At 40.1% G+C, this 16,072-nt stretch overlaps 3 protein-coding genes across 3 annotated transcripts; 2 read left to right on the top strand and 1 right to left on the bottom strand.

Moving 5' to 3' along the window:
• Nucleotides 1-3,184: 3,184 nt before the first annotated feature.
• On the top strand, nucleotides 3,185-4,282 carry LOC6046822 (tRNA-splicing endonuclease subunit Sen34). The gene is made up of 2 exons (XM_001863926.2): nucleotides 3,185-3,391; nucleotides 3,447-4,282. The coding sequence occupies exons 1-2, from the start codon at nucleotides 3,313-3,315 to the stop codon at nucleotides 4,244-4,246; spliced, it is 879 nt and encodes a 292-aa protein (XP_001863961.2). The 5' UTR covers nucleotides 3,185-3,312; the 3' UTR covers nucleotides 4,247-4,282.
• LOC6046821 (28S ribosomal protein S2, mitochondrial) lies at nucleotides 4,261-5,289 on the bottom strand. The gene is made up of 3 exons (XM_038254012.1): nucleotides 5,095-5,289; nucleotides 4,976-5,038; nucleotides 4,261-4,922 (listed from the first exon to the last, which is right to left on the bottom strand). The coding sequence occupies exons 1-3, from the start codon at nucleotides 5,120-5,122 to the stop codon at nucleotides 4,291-4,293; spliced, it is 723 nt and encodes a 240-aa protein (XP_038109940.1). The 5' UTR covers nucleotides 5,123-5,289; the 3' UTR covers nucleotides 4,261-4,290.
• Nucleotides 5,290-5,363: 74 nt separating this feature from the next.
• Nucleotides 5,364-7,549, top strand: LOC6046820 (RNA-binding protein 28). The gene has a single exon (XM_001863924.2). The coding sequence runs from the start codon at nucleotides 5,490-5,492 to the stop codon at nucleotides 7,488-7,490; it is 2,001 nt and encodes a 666-aa protein (XP_001863959.2). The 5' UTR covers nucleotides 5,364-5,489; the 3' UTR covers nucleotides 7,491-7,549.
• Nucleotides 7,550-16,072: the final 8,523 nt, after the last annotated feature.

The following is a 16,072-nucleotide window of genomic DNA, read 5'->3' as shown; positions in this document are numbered from 1 at the left end:
TTGAGACAAACTGGAGTTTTACCCCAATAGCACTGACGCGTTCTGGAGCTGCCGAGTTGACGTCTTGGGGCATCTGCAACTTACTAGCGAACGATCGGTTGGATCGGTTGGCTTACTTGCCCGCCGAACGCCTTCTTGTCGCCTTTCGGTCGCATCCCCGACAGCCGCAATCTTCGCTCCAACGCTACTCTGGCCAAGGCATATCTCCGGGTTCTTCTCGAGCCACTTTCACCGTGCCGCAATCCGATAGCTGCCAATCGTGAACGCTGCCCAAACCTTCTCGTCGGTTCGCTTCTGTGTGTGATCGCTGTTGTCTTGGAGGTGACGAATAGAAACGACCTTGGCTTCGTGCAGCTTCTGCCCGTTCGACCATTTTGGACGCTACTTCCACCGCCATTGCTCCTGACGCCGCTTACTCACTTCACCGTTGCTGTTCACCGCTAAAGAAGGTTCTCGGTCGCCACTCCGCCGCTCATCGACTTGCTTCCGGCCGTGGTTCGCGATCTTCAACTTCGCAGAATCTGTCGAAGTTTTTTGTTTTTTGTTGCGACAAAAACGCAAATGTCGCACCCCTCGGACACTGCTGCTCAAGATCGTCGTGTTATCGTTCTATTGTATGTGCTTGCGGCTCGTGCCCGCACTACTGCTCAAGAACAATCAGAAGTAAACAACAGTTTGCAACGAGCGGTAGTGCGGACACCAAAGTCGTAAGTAATTTGTGATATTGTGAGCTTTATGTTAATTAACGAGTGCAATAAAATTGCAGTTTTGTAGCGATGGAAAATTTGGTGTTTTATTGAGTTTTCCCGCTCACGAAATCGGTGTCCGCCCTGATCTCCCGACGTTCGCAACAATGGTGTATAGTAATTTTACTTCATGTAAGTTGACAAATTATTTGGATTATACAAACTTATCGAAAAAAATGTGGCCGCCATCAATTGTGTTCTACTATAGCATTTATAGTAGGTTTTTAGTTCTTACAGGTTCTGACTATAAAAATCTAAAATCTGTGGAATTTTGCTATATTGTTCTCAATAAAGTTGATAAATTGTTTGAACTATTTGGACTTGTACATTTTTTCGTTGAGTCACGTTGTCTAAACAATCCGAACTGTTTAGTGTAAGGTTATTGTACCCCAAATAGTTCAAAAATAGTTAGAATCATTAGATTTACTTCAATAAAAACGTCATCATTTGACGATCAGTTTCGTTATGGTTTTGTATAGTGCCGTAACTATATGATAATGGTTAAGTATGTGGTAACTACATCTCTTTTAGTAGTAATATAGTTTGGACTATTCCCCCGATGGTTTTTGATTATGCGGGTCATTCGATTTTTTTTTTGTAATTTTTAATCCGACTGAAACATTTTTGGTGCCTTCGAAATGCCCGAAGAAGCCATTTTGCATCATTAGTTTGTCTATATAATTTTCCATACAAATTTGGCAGCTGTTCATACAAAAATGATGTATGAAAATTCAAAAATCTGTATCTTTTGAAGGAATTTTTTGATCGATTTGGTGTCTTGGGTAAAGTTGTGGGTATGGATGTGGACTACACTGAAAAAAATGATACAAAATGAATGTTGGTGATTTTTCATTTAACTTTTTGTCACTAAAACTAGATTTGCAAAAAAACAGTATTTTTATTTTTTCATTTTTTGATATGTTTTAGAGGACATCAAATGCCAACTTTTCAGAAATTTCCAGGTTCGCAATTCGCAATTTTCAGTGTAAGAACGGGCCTTGACCGATCTTATGCACTAGGTTCCCGACGAACACGCACTGCCCTTACACCTACATCTCACCCTTGCTCTGAGTCAGTACGAGCAGCACGCTAGAACACGCTTTGAGTGTTCGTGCCAGGCATGCACACCTTCTTTTCCGGTTACGCATTTTAACTCGGCCGGGGGTGGTACATTAAGTAGGGTTTGATGTAAGTATAAGCGCCTAACCAGTGATCCCCGTGCACCGCGTTCTCTGTTTTCTGTACTCGATCAAACACCAGCACCGCGTGTGCACGCGTACAAGCAAACCTAAACTCTGCCGTGTACAGGCTGTACCCGTACACGAACCTCAAGTTTAAAAGTAAGAAAATAAAAAAAACACGATTTTTTTTGTTCGAGATTCGATTATCCGAAGTCTTATACAAACCTTCGCATAATCGAACTTCGGATAATTGAGGCTTCGGATAATCGAGTCTGGACTGTATTATATTGACCGGGACCGAGCCACGTAGCCCAGTGGTAACGCTTCCTCCTCGTAATTGGGTCCTAAAATGAAGCTTAGATTGCTGATATTATTGTTTAAAGCGATAAAGATTATTTTTCTGAGTACAATGACCCTTTGTACGACAACAAAGAGTTTGAAATGGATTTTTAAATCAATTTTGAAAAATTATCCTCGCTGTCCTTCTTGACAGAAAAGGTCCTACTTGAGAGCTCGTTCCAAGGGGACCGTAGTTGATCCATCGAAAAAAGGTTGTCTTGTCATTTTTTTGCATTAAAATGAAAAAAAGTGATCAGAAATTGTTTTAAATCGTGTTCTTTACCGTTGTACATCAAAATTGAGATAGGGCTTTAGTACCCAATTGTTGTTCGGGGTTCAAATCCCGGCTAGGACCAACACAAACTGGACCTTATCAAGACACCTTAAGATGAAAACCTATGGAATGTCAACTACATGTAATCGAGTCTGGACTTACTTACTTTACTTTTACTGCTCATACAACCTCCGGGTTATGAGCTGTCCCGAGTCTGGACTGTATTGCATAAAAATCTAGTCATATGAAAGACAATAGTTTATAGGACATTTTGAAAAAAAAAACCTCTAGAATTCTTAATTTTTAAAATATTTTTGAAATAATTTTGATTATAATTTTGAATTATTTTTAATATTATTATATTATAATTATTAATTATTGACCGATATAAAAGCGTCTTTTTCAAAATTTTGTCTTACAGATTTGCAGAGATTTCCAACAGAAATTCTCTTTCTTTCTAAGGGCATTTAAATTCCTTTGTCTTATGCTGGTCTGATAGTAAAATAACGGCAACTATCGTGAACACAACACAATCGTAGTAAATCTATTCACAAATACCGTTACAGTAGCGTACACCTCATTGTTTACCACCAATCAGCTGACTTGCCAATTGGAAAGCTCCTTCCCCGCAGTTGCTATAAAAAGCTCCCACTCACCTCGGCACAGCTTCAGTCACAGGGGCTCGCATGAAAATGTTGATTGATGAAAACCGATGAAAACAAAACGGTTCTCTTAACATCGCCCGGTTTAACTCATCAGATTAACCGTTGCAATGGATTCCGGGGGAACCGTGCCTTCAAAGATTCCAGTTTATTTCCAGCACAATCGTGGATTCATTTACGATGTCGAAGGTAAGATGATTCATTTTTAAAACCCCTCTAAAGTATCCCGAATCAACCTTTTCAGACTATCTCACCCTCCGCTTTACGCACCGAATCGCCGGCAACCTGATCGGCGTCCCGGCCTCGAAGCCCCGAAACTCGCACGTGTTTGGCCTGCCGGCGGCACTGTCGGCGTACGAGCTGAAGCTGGCCCTCGAGAAGGGGTTGGTTGCGCTGGTTGATCGGACGTCCGGCTTGGAGCGCGAACCGGACGATGGGTTGCGGAAACAGTATGAGGATTTGGTCCGGCGGCAGGTGGCCGAACAGAAGGCGCCGGTGGTTGAGAAGCGGATCAGGGAGTTTAGGAGTTATTTGCCAAAGATTGTCGAGGGGAAGCGGAAAAAGATGGTAAAGAGTGGGGTCAAGGAGGAAGACATACAAATTGATCCTGAGCAACTAATTGCTGAGGAGAGACGAAAAGTAGAGTCCATGGAGTTTGACCGACTGATACAGATTCCCATGGAGCACCCACTGAACACAGAAAGGGCAATCATCGACTTCGATCTATCCGGAGACCACGAACGGCTCAAGTATCGGGTGTTTCGAGACATCTGGGAGAAGCAGAACGTGTTCATCAGCGGAGGTGATGCTTTTGGGTGTGATTTCCTGCTCTACCCGGGTGACCCACTGTATTACCATGCTTCACACATGATTCACGTGCTGGCCGATGCCGATCATCGGTTAGATGCGAAGTACATGATCCGGTGCTGTCGGTTATCGGTGGTGGTGAACAAGATTTGCGTGTTTGCCTATGCGCAGCGTGACGCGGGGGTCATTTGCTACCAGACCGTTGAGTGGGAGGGAAATGTCGGGAATGAGTTCTAGCAATAAAACAGTCGTTTACTAGCACTAATCCCGAAAGCAAGCTTTTATTGGTTCTCCTGTGCATCCTCCTTCATCTTTGCTTTCCCCAGCAGAATCGCACTCTTAAACAGCTTGCAGTACAGCGCGATCGCCGCTGGAGTGTCGTCGTTTCCGGGAACCGGATAGGTGATCAAATTTGGATTGCAGTTGGTATCCACAATACCGACCGTCGGAATGGCCATCTTGGCGCAATCCTTCACCGCCGAATGCTGCGTCAACACGTTGCTCAGCGTGTTCAGGAAAATGCACAAATCCGGCAGCCTCGTGACGGCTCCAAACTGGACGTTCGCGTTGGTGAAAACACCCCCGCGCCAGAAGCGCGTGTGCGAGTACTCCCCGCACTCCATCGCCGTCTTCTCCACAATGTGTCCGTTCTGGGCGGTTCGGTTGAAGAACAGAATTATCCCGCCCCGGTAGGCGATGTGAGCCGTCACGTTCAGCGCATGCCGCAGATATTCGGCCGTTTTGTCCAAATCGATGACGCAGTGGCCTAGCCGGCTCCCGTACAGATAGCCCTTCATGTTGTCGTGCAGTGTGCCCTCCTTGTGGCCGAGGTGCACGTTGGCCTTGAAGAGATCCTCCACCGTAAACAACCGGTGCACGCCAAAGTAGTCGGGATGTTTGAGGATTTCGCTGGCTAAAAGAAATCTCGTGAGTTTGATGATTTTTATTTAGTTTTACGATGCTCACCTTTGTCAGCAGCCGGAACACCGACTTCCGGGGCAACCAGGGTGGACAGCGATCGTCGACAAGCTGCGGAACAAGCTGTGATGTAATACGAGAAAGGAGTTTACAAAAGTTGGACTTACCATGGCTTAGCAATCTTTTCGTCAACATTTTGCACTTTGTACAACTAACTCGAGTTGAAAGCTAAACTCTTTCAACAAATTTTACACCAATTACTGTTGAAAAACTCGATAAAACATGTGCAATTAAAAACTATTTCGGAAAATTTGGTACATGTGCTTGTTTTGGTTCGTGACAATTTTGACAAATCGCACTAAAGCTTTTTTTATAGCAAAAGTGACACCCGGCACCGTCGAACCTAATCGAACGTTCAGTCACAGGGGCGTTTGACAACCCCGCGTGCGATTTCAAAACAAACGTGCTTCGCGTGTTTTCATTCTCGTTCCACGCGCCGCATGTGCTGCGCTGTTTTGTCCTCCCGCGTACAAAAATCCGATTTATAAACGTAACCGGCACCATGACCGACGATTCGGGAAGTGAAAACGGTTCCGTCGAAGCGCCCGTGAACGGAATCGACCAGGAGGCGAAGCCAGCCAAGCGCAGGAATGCCTTCGAAGACGGCGGCTCGGATGACGACGGGGGCGGAGGAGGAGGAGGTCGTTTCAGCAAGAACGCGGTCCGTAAACGCAGCCGGGAGTTTATCCACCGGCAGTGCCGGCTGATTGTGCGGAACGTGTCGTACCAGATCACGGATAAGAAGCTGCGGGAGGCGTTCGAGAAGTTCGGAACGCTTGAGGAGGTGAACATTTTGAAGCGTCCGGATGGGCGGTTGGTGGGTTGTGCCTTTCTGCAGTACACGAAGAAGGAGGAGTCGGACAAGGCTATTGCGAATATGGACGGGGATGTGTTTATGGGGCGGAAGTTGGAGGTGAAGTACGCGATGCACAAGAAGGGATTCGAGCGGATGAAGACGGAGGTCAAGAAGGAGGAGGAGATTAAGGAGGAAGAGCCGGAAGACGACGATGTGCAGGAAACGGAAATCAAGGAAGAGTCGGAGGAGGAGGAGCAAGAAGCAGACGGTAGTGACCAGGAGGAGGACGACGACGACGATGAGGATGAAGATGATGATGAGGAAGTTGTCAAGAGCGAACCTTCAGACGACGAGGACAAAAAGGACATCAAGCCTCCGGTAGTGGCCAGACAGAAGAACCACACGGAAATCGAAGAGGGTAGAACGGTGTTCCTGAAGAACGTTCCTTACGACGCGGACGAGTCTTCGCTGAAAGACGTGATGAGTCAGTTCGGAATCGTCGAGCGGGTGCTCATCAACAAGGAACGCATATCCGGCCACCCAAAGGGAACGGCGTTCGTCATTTTCAAGCTAAAAGATTCCGCCGACATGAGTCGCAAGCAGAGCTACAAGCTGCAGGTCAACAATCAGTTCATCGAGATTGTCGAGGCACTCAAGAAGAAGGACATCAAGGACAAAGAGAACCAGAAAAACGAAAGACACGGAAAAGACTCCAGAAATCTGTACCTTCTAAAAGAAGGTCTCATCATGGCGGGATCTCCAGCTGCCAAAGACGTATCGAAGACCGACATGGCGCAACGTCTCCGACTGGAGCAAAAGTGCTCGCAAATGTTGAAGAACCTTAGCAGGTTCGTTGCCCGCGAACGTCTCACCATCCACAATCTACCCGAGCAGTACACCAGCAACGATCTGCGAAAAATGGTCCAAAAGTTCACCAACCAAAACCCGCAAGAGTGTCGTGTCATGCGTGAAAATCGGCCCTCTTTCGGCAACCCATCCGGGAAATCTCGTGGCTACGGTTTTCTCTCCTTCAAGAAGCACGAAATCGCCCTGGAAGTCCTCCGCAAGCTCAACAACAACCCCTCCGTCTTCGGCAAAAACACCCGACCGATCGTGTCGTTCAGCGTCGAGGACCGCAAGGTGCACACCATCAAGCTGCAACGGCTTCAAAAGTCCAAACTCAACAACCCAACCTACCAGGACAAGCTGGAAAAGCTTCGCGAGAAAAAGAAGGAAAAATTCCTGCGCAAAAAAGAGCAAAAGAAAACCGAACGCGAGCAGATGGCCATCGTCCCGCACGCCCAGCCAATCGACACCAACAAGCACAAACCCCCCGCAAAACCCGCCAAAAGGGAGCGCAAGCGAAAGCTGGCCAAAACCACCGAGGAGTTCACCGGGGAAATCTCCCGCCAGGGTCGGGTGGGAATCCGCTCGAATCGCAAGATCAACTTCCAAGCGGACGCCCACATGGAGCGGCTCAAGGAGGAGAAGAAGGACGCCCGCAAGAAGCGCGTCAAGGCCGAACACGAGCGCAACCGGCAGCAGAAGGCAACGCGACGCGTCAAGCCGAAGCAGACGGGACTGGCGGAGCTGCGCAAGGAGGACCAGTACTTCCAGCAGACGGTCGGCAAGTACAAGGACATTATCAGCAAGGCGGCGACGGCGGCGGGCAAGACGACCGAGCGAAGCAAGTGGTACAGTGCGTGAGGGGGTGAGCACCGAGAGAGTAAGGGAGAGAGGTTGCGAATAAAGATGAGTACAATTTACTTGAGGACTGATTTGTTGATCCGAAAAAATGTCCAGATTTGTATACAAAAGAGCTTGATCGATTTCTTGGGACTTTTCTTCATCCTCGTTGGCTTGTTTTCGCTACCATTCTCCGTTGTGCAAAACACGGCACACGAATGCCTCCTATTGTGTCTTTATGAGGTTGATGATCCTCTCTGGGACATCCTTACGCCCAAGAGCGTCCCATAGGTTTTCGTGGTTAAGCCGTTCGCAGGGCCTCGTTGATCTTCAGTGGGTCTTAGCCAGCTGAACTACGCGAGCCATTTTTTCGTTGTATCGCGATCCGCTTGTGAAAAATATACAAAAATTAACCCAAGTAACCATGTAGTACTAAAAGAAATCATAAATGAGCTGCTAAACAGCATTCACCAACTAATCAGTCATAAAACAGCTACGGTGATTGCAAATTAGCTGTAAAACAACTGCTCTAATAATTGCTGGAATAGAGCTGATTTGATGCTGCTACTAGCAACACTGCAACCAAATATTTCATCAAACTGGCAACACTACATTGTGCCGTGTAAGAGCGAAAGAGAGAGTACACCAACAAACAGATTCAAAAATATTCTTTGCTCTCTCATCCATTAAACCAAAACTAATCGAGCGGGGAGAAAAATGCAGTCAGATTAGAAGATTTAGTTTACGCACAGGGTGGCCACCTCGGGAAAAAACCGGGAAAACCGGGAAAAACCCGGGAATTTATTCCACCGGGAGAAAACCGGGAAAAACTCGGGAATTCGACTAACAAACCGGGAAAATATTTAAAGTTTAGTTAAAATTCGACAAATTCCTCTTAAATGACTTCAACGTATATTTTTCTCTATTAGAATATTATTAAATGAAGAATTCGGGAAAATAATATTTGAATTTGTGTAATAGACTCAAGCTAGGGGAAATTCTCGTATGTTTGGCAGGTTAAGCACTCGCTCCTAACTCCATCCAATTTGCTGATTTTCACTATTTAAACAACTAATTTTGCAAAACTTTTGGTAGAAACTTGCTTGTTCACTTCTTATTGAGCTATTTATCACTCGAGTTCAGTTGAAAACGCTTTTAATTAGCTTTAATTGAATTGAGTATTCCATGATATATCGAGCCAAACATTTCATTAGGGCACAAAACCAAAAAGTAAACATTCGGGATTATTCCACTATTCCACTCCATAGTACACTCCCTACATGCCCTCCAAGAATCAGATTGATAGCAAACAATTTCCTATTGAAAAAATCAAAAAAACAAAAGGGCACATAACAATGTTCACTCCAAACCAGAAAAAAAGTTCAATTGTGCCCTTTTCTTTTTCGTTAGTTTTTCGTGGTTAAGGAACTTTCTATGTTATAAAGTGAACTTTTCATACATTCTTAACACTAATTCTCTTCAAAACAAAGTTTGGTTAACGTTTCACCAAGGGTTTCTGCAGAAAAAAAAACTTCGTCGAAATACAATATTGAATACGGCCCGCGGCTGCTTTTCAGTACACTTTTGAAGAATTTTAATGTTTCACATACCTTATCTGCTCCATTCGATCATAAAACTTCACCAATTATCAAAATTTCTACTGAATTCCTCATTATTTCTAACTAAACAAAAGGGCCCATAAACATCATTCAAAACAACAATCCGGTGACAGCGCTTTAGTGCCCTTTTAGTTCTCTTCGAAATTGCATTTAGAAAGGGCCCATTATGAACAGCAGTTGGAAAGCTAAAAGGGCCTAATAACGAGATTTTTAAAATTATGAGTTTTATTGCGAAAATCAACATAAATTAAGAAGCAGTAAAGCAGAGTTGAGGATAATGGTGTGTTTTATCGAATCATCAGTAAAAATACCATCAGTCATGCTTATTTTTTAAATAGGAATTGAAACAAGTTGTCCATTTTTTGCAAGCGATTTTCTCGAATCGCGGTTTTTGCTTTTGTGCCCTAATGAAATGTTTGGCTCGAATATTTCTTTGACGAGAGGGGAGAAGCAACTACGATTACCAACCACCGGACCCGGTTTAAAAAAACAAATGTTTGATAAGCTGCAATTTTTCCGATCAAGTTCGCGGTTCAATAGAAAACTTACTCGGCGCTATGATTTTTGAAGTCTTATTTCAATAAGTATTGAATTTCATAAGCACAATAAACAATTTATTTTTATTTTATTATGTATTTCAATATCAACTTGAGGGTGCACAGCAGCCAAGGAAGTTGTTGTCTTTTTATTCCAAAATTGTCATTCTTACGGATTTAACCCTTCAACAATATGATTGTAAAAATAGTCAAAATCCTTTTTTTGTTTTTTTTTGTAGACAGTAGGGGAACAGCATCTAATTCCAGCGTGCCTCTAATGTTGGCAGGTCAGAACTTTGACATTCAATTAAAGCTAATTAAAAGCGTTTCAACTGAAATCGAGCGATAAATAGCTCAATAAGAAGTGAGCAAGCAAGTTTCTATCAAAAGTTTTGCATAATTAGTTGTTTAAATAGTGAAAATCAGCAAATTGGATGGAGTTAGGAGCGAGTGCTTAACCTGCCAAACATACGAAAATTTCCCCTAACTTCAGGGAATAAATAATCAATAGTTCCCATAATTTCGAAGATACTAAAATTTGCGTACCGAAAATCGTGGTGCAAAAAGCTTAGCTTGTGTGCGCCGTTAAAAATAAGAATACAGTTCAGACCCGATTTTCCTGTGGAAAAAAAATATAAATATTGAAATTAAAAGCCACAGTTTCAACATTTGCATGGAGATTGTGTTTTAAAATGCATTTTACACTAGTTCAGTTGTTTTGCAATCATTAGTTTTCAAATAATGTAAAATTTGACGAAAACAAAAATTTTAACAAAAAAAAAATAATAAAAATCGAAAATTTTCAAAAATTTAAATGATTTTTAAATCAACCCAAACATGCTAAAAATGATTCTGAACGCAGGTGAATGGATCTAAAATTGATTTCAGTTGATTCCACTTAAATTTTCATTATAATTTTGAAGTTTATTGAAAATAATGTTTTGCCCCCTGATTTTTCGGGCCAATTTTGAAGTGGGGAGACAAAAACTTTAAATAAAATTCGTACCAGCCTAAACTATTTTAAAACGATTTAGAATTATGAAATCCAAGATGGCGGTCAAAATGGCTGAAATGAAATATTGAAAAAATGCATTTTTAAATTTAATAGGCAATCAACCACTCAACAGTGACTAAAATTAAGTCTCTGAACTTGAATTTGATGTTAAAAGTAAGAAAATAAAAAAAAATACGAATTGTTTTTTATTGTTCAAACCTTCGGATAATCGAGACGGACTGTTTACAATTTTTACTGTAAAACATTTGGTGGTATTTCAAAAATCTGTTTTCAGTAGTATTTTGTAAGATGATTTTTGGCTTTCTCAGTTAAACAAATTATTAAGGACAAATTGCTATGAAACTTTGTGCTTATGTTTTTCAATCAGATTTGAGTACTTTTGTATAATTTTAAAATGTCGGAAATACCAAATTTAAGATATTTTTATATCCAGGTTTTTAAGCGAAGATGGCGCTCGAATGGTGAACGCCCGAAATGTCAAAATCGCGCAGTAGCACCAACATTAGAAAAAAATATGGCTGTCATGCCATGGCACACTTGTTGCGTAATGTTGGTACCACTGCGTGATTTTGACATTTCGGGCGTTCACCATTCGAACGCCATCTTCGCTTAAAAACCTCGATAGTTGGGAATCTTTCTACAGTTAAATGCCTATCAAATTACTTCAAATTTAGAACGTTTGAAAAAATATCTTTATTTTAAAATTTATTTTAAAATTATAATTTAAATTTTAAATAAATTTTTCAGATGTTTTAAAATTACAATATTTTCAGAGTTCAACTGCATAGTAGTCATTTCAATACAAACAGTCCCTTTTTCTTTTATTCAAACACAAAAAATGAGCTTTTGTTGGGTTTTATTTAATTCTCATGTGAAAATTCTGTAAAAAAAAGATTTACTGAATTTTGACTGTTGTGTTGTTGATTTTTACCATTCTGTGTTACTCAAAAAATTAAAAACATCCAAACATGTTTATTTTTTCTTTTTTTCAATAAATTTGGCACGGCTCACACAAAGGATGTATCGAGAATTATGTTTATGTTTGCGCGATCTGCGAGTCACGATGAGGGGTTGAAGTACAGGCTAGAGTACAGGCCAACTCAGAGGGTTTTTTTTTTGACAGTTACATTTTTTCTAGAAATCATCTCATCGGTACCTAAATCCTTGCCGAAGATACTAAATCGATCAGCAAAAAATGTTTTAAGTTATCGATTGTTTAAACATATGGCACTTTTTCTTTGGAAGAATCATTCTTCTTGAATTTACTAAAGCTTTTTCAAAGAAAACTGAAGAGTATTTGCATTAATGTTGTTTTCTTTTGCAATTCTTTTCTACTTATACTCATACTAAACATTGTAAATGCTATTTCCTGCTTTCCAGTAATAATTTACGTTATTCATAAATTTAATACAATACGATTTTTTATTGATTTTAAGTTAAGAAAAATTGCGGATCATGGAGATGAAAAATCACAAGCATTATGGAAATTAAGGACTAAATACTGTTAAAAACGGATTCTTACTTTTTGTACTCAATTTGAAAGCTTTCTTGAGAAATAAAATTATTGAACCAAATGTATGCGTTCAAATAGTATTTTGATACTAACGTCAGTCTATAAAAAAAAAAAACAAGATTCTTCCAGGACTGGCTGCGCTTGTGTTCGATTAGATTAGATTAGATTAACGTCAGTCTATAAAAAAACATTGTAATTTGATTTAAAACTATATGGAAAAATTCCTTCTTGCCTCGGGAGAAAACCGGGAAAAAACCGGGAAATTGAAAATCCAAATCCGGTGGCCACCCTGGTATTACGCAGCTGTTGAACCGTTTTATTATGTTGGTGAGTTTAATTTCATTATTTTAGTTTCTTGATGATAAAAATGTTCATATTATTCCTCATCCTATACCTTTCCTGTAACATACCATCTCCTCATACCATATTTGATCAAATTGCTTAAATTAACGAAACTTTCTAAAACAGCATGGGAACCATCTGGAGCATTTAGATTTTAATTTACTGCTTTTTTTTACAGCTTCCTGGAATCGTCTTGATTATATTTATATTTATTTTATTTACTATATTTATTATTATTACAAAACTATATGCTTCTATAAAATACACTACAGACTAGGGTGGTCCAAATCCGGACTTTTTTGGGGCTACCCCCTGAAATCAAAGATTGACCCATCACTAGGCTAAATTCCAAATTTGAGCTCATTCTGACCACGGGAACCCCTCCCTCCAATCGCTTAAAGTTTGTATGGGAAAAATCGTCCAAATGTATGGAGAAAAGCAACTGTTTTACTTTTTTACCTGTGGAAGGCGCCATAATTATCCGATTCTTACCATTTCTCAAATGTAGAACCTTCATTAAATTTAGAACAACTTTCCCGAAGACACCATATTTTTAGGATTTTTTCTCGAGAAGTTATTAGCGCCCAAAACTGAACCTTTTTGCGCGGCCAGCTGTAAGGGGCTACCTAACAACGATGTTTATTTCCAATGAGTACACGCACGTGCTCTCTCTCAGGTTCAAAGTCTCTCACGAGCTTGCTCGCCTGCCTGCCTGCCTGTTTACCTACAAGCGCGCGCTGTTTCTCTGCTTGGACTTTTGTCGTCGTCGTCGTTTTCGTTTGCTATCCGCTGCGCTGCGTTTCTGGCATGTTTATTATAATGTTGAACTTAAATACCAGGTTTGTTTTGAGATATATTTAGCATATAAATTATTAAATTATGTCAAAAAAAAAAAAAACTGTGCTAAAAAAAAGATTTAAAAAACAGCTTAGGCTCAATTAAAAAATTACAGCAGATGTCATGAGAACAGGGTTTGTTTGTTTTTCCAAGCATTACACGCAGTTTTTCGTATATGCTAAAGAAAAATGATAATGATTCGATTGTTTAAAAAAAACTTCAGGTAATACAAATGTTGATCCTTTAGGTAATTTGCTTTAACAAAAATATACTTTAGTACAAATCAGAACAAATCAAGGCAATTTTACAATTATTGCTGCAAATTTTGATTCATACTCTCTTTTTTATTCTTTCTGGGCATTTCTTTCTGTGTTCTTAGACCACCTGCAACAAATATTGCAACTGTTTATCATTTTTGTCAGTTTACCTGTAAATTATTCGATTCAGGAAACATCTCTTTCTGCACAACCGTTAACTACCTTCAGATCTTGCAGTTGCTGCCTTCCTTTAAGATACTCATTTGGATTCAGTTTTTAAAAAATCTAACGAAAATTCCTTCCTTTTTTATCTACAAAAACTGCATGGCATTTCTTGTAACAAAAGCAGATAAATTAAAATCCAAAACGTTTGCAATTAGGTTTGGATCAGAACAGATGACGATCCATGGATGAACTAATTCATCAAATTTGTATTCTTTCTCACACGCTCTTATAATATGATATCTTTTGTTGATCACATATTACATTAACTTTTATATCTCAAAACAATCCTGCTATTTTAGTTGATAATTATAATAAACATGCCAGAAACGCAGCGCAGCGGATAGCAAACGAAAACAACGACGACGACAAAAGTCCAAGCAGAGAAACAGCGCGCGCTTGTAGGTAAACAGGCAGGCAGGCAGGCGAGCAAGCTCGTGAGAGACTTTGAACCTGAGAGAGAGCACGTGCGTGTACTCATTGGAAATAAACATCGTTGTTAGGTAGCCCTTTACAGCTGGCCGCGCAAAAAGGTTCAGTTTTGGGCGCTAATAACTTCTCGAGAAAAAATCCTAAAAATATGGTGTCTTCGGGAAAGTTGTTCTAAATTTAATGAAGGTTCTACATTTGAGAAATGGTAAGAATCGGATAATTATGGCGCCTTCCACAGGTAAAAAAGTAAAACAGTTGCTTTTCTCCATACATTTGGACGATTTTTCCCATACAAACTTTAAGCGATTGGAGGGAGGGGTTCCCGTGGTCAGAATGAGCTCAAATTTGGAATTTAGCCTAGTGATGGGTCAATCTTTGATTTCAGGGGGTAGCCCCAAAAAAGTCCGGATTTGGACCACCCTACTACAGACTCACATTTACACTTACAAACCTTCAAATCATTTAATAAGGCTTTCTAGCCCCAGTGAAAAAAATATAGTTTAACCCAAAAATGACGAACTCTTCGTCACAGTGTCCTGATGCAAACAAAGACCGAGCTCGAGCTGTCACAGCCCTGCGAAATTTGTTTGCTGACATATCGGGCGGTGAGTCAAAAAACCCAGCTAGAAGTCGCCTGACAAAAAACTTTTGCTAGAAAGAGATAGGAAACCTGATGCAAACAAACGTCCAGCTGTGATGTAAACATACTTTGAATGTGTTGGTAAATTTCTGACTAGAAAGCCTTATACATTACGCATTGAACCATTTTCATCGGCCCGATGAAATTCCCCTAACCCCCATTCCAAACCTCCCAAAAATAATATTCCGTTCACTTTTAAAAGTCGCATGGGTTCCCTGCACTTTTGCCACTAGTGAACAACAAAAACATCCCCTCCCAAATCCCCACGGGACTGTATGGGCGTAGCCTTGGAACACAGTGTGGAAATTACCGTTCTTAGATATTTTTGGTTGTACCGGGCAGCAATCAAATTGTCTAAGAATATTGAATTGACCATTGTGGCACCCCCTACAGCGTGGTGCAGACCCGTTATGCTATGCTATTTTCATGGTGACCACTCAAATTCCATTTTCAAATTCCCGACTTTTTCCCGACTTTTTTCCAGACTTTTCCAGAATTTTCAAATAATAGGCATTTCTTATCTAAAGAATGATTTCAAACAAAAAACTTTCAAACAATATTAACCAGCGAAAAAGAAATCTCAATGAACAAAATCTAAATATAGGCATTTTTTTTTGTAAATACAAAAACTAAACAATAAATAAAAAAACACTTCAAAAATGGAATCTCATTAGTATGATTCAGAGTAGAAACACAAACAATTAGTCTTTGAAAAAATAATCGAAAGTTCAACAATACTTATAACTTCCATGTTATTTTTTAAATTGGCAAACCTATAGTTTTTGATACTTCGTTTCAACTGAAAATGACAAAGAGTTAACTAAACTTAAAGTAGCGTTCCTATTTTTTCAAAACTTCATCATGATTTTAAATCAAAGAATGATTGAAACATAATTGCTGTTATTATTCATTCAAAGGATTTAGAAAAATGTCCAGGAATTCATAAAATTTAATTTTAATTTTGTAATTTTTGATATTAAATTTTCTAATCAATTTTAATTTATCTAGTGGTCAGTATTTAACTGTTTTTTTTTTCAATGAAAATTAAGTTTGATATGATTTTATGTTTTCCCACTTATTTTAAGCAAAATAATTGAAGAAACAATTTTGCAATAACTAAAAATTTCTTGGATTATTTTTTTTGCAATTTCAATATTTTCTTTATGTTTCCAAAACGTAAAAAAGTTTTT

The sequence above is a fragment of the Culex quinquefasciatus genome, chromosome 2, assembly GCF_015732765.1.
Source record: "Culex quinquefasciatus strain JHB chromosome 2, VPISU_Cqui_1.0_pri_paternal, whole genome shotgun sequence".
Lineage (NCBI taxonomy): Eukaryota > Metazoa > Arthropoda > Insecta > Diptera > Culicidae > Culex > Culex quinquefasciatus.
The sequence above is the reverse complement of the archived record's forward strand: the minus strand, read 5'-3'. Positions and strand labels throughout refer to the sequence as shown.

Bases quoted from the DNA above. Each gene is read 5' to 3' on its own strand.
- LOC6046822 (XM_001863926.2), top strand. From the start codon at position 3,313: ATGGATTCCGGGGGAACCGTGCCTTCAAAGATTCCAGTTTATTTCCAG. The intron at 3,392-3,446 runs GTAAGATGATTC...CAACCTTTTCAG, and splicing joins ATTCATTTACGATGTCGAAG to ACTATCTCACCCTCCGCTTT.
- LOC6046821 (XM_038254012.1), bottom strand. From the start codon at position 5,122: ATGTTGACGAAAAGATTGCTAAGCCATG. The intron at 5,039-5,094 runs GTAAGTCCAACT...CTTGTTCCGCAG, and splicing joins GAAAAGATTGCTAAGCCATG to CTTGTCGACGATCGCTGTCC. The intron at 4,923-4,975 runs GTGAGCATCGTA...GATTTCTTTTAG, and splicing joins TGTTCCGGCTGCTGACAAAG to CCAGCGAAATCCTCAAACAT.
- LOC6046820 (XM_001863924.2), top strand. From the start codon at position 5,490: ATGACCGACGATTCGGGAAGTGAAAACGGTTCCGTCGAAGCGCCCGTG.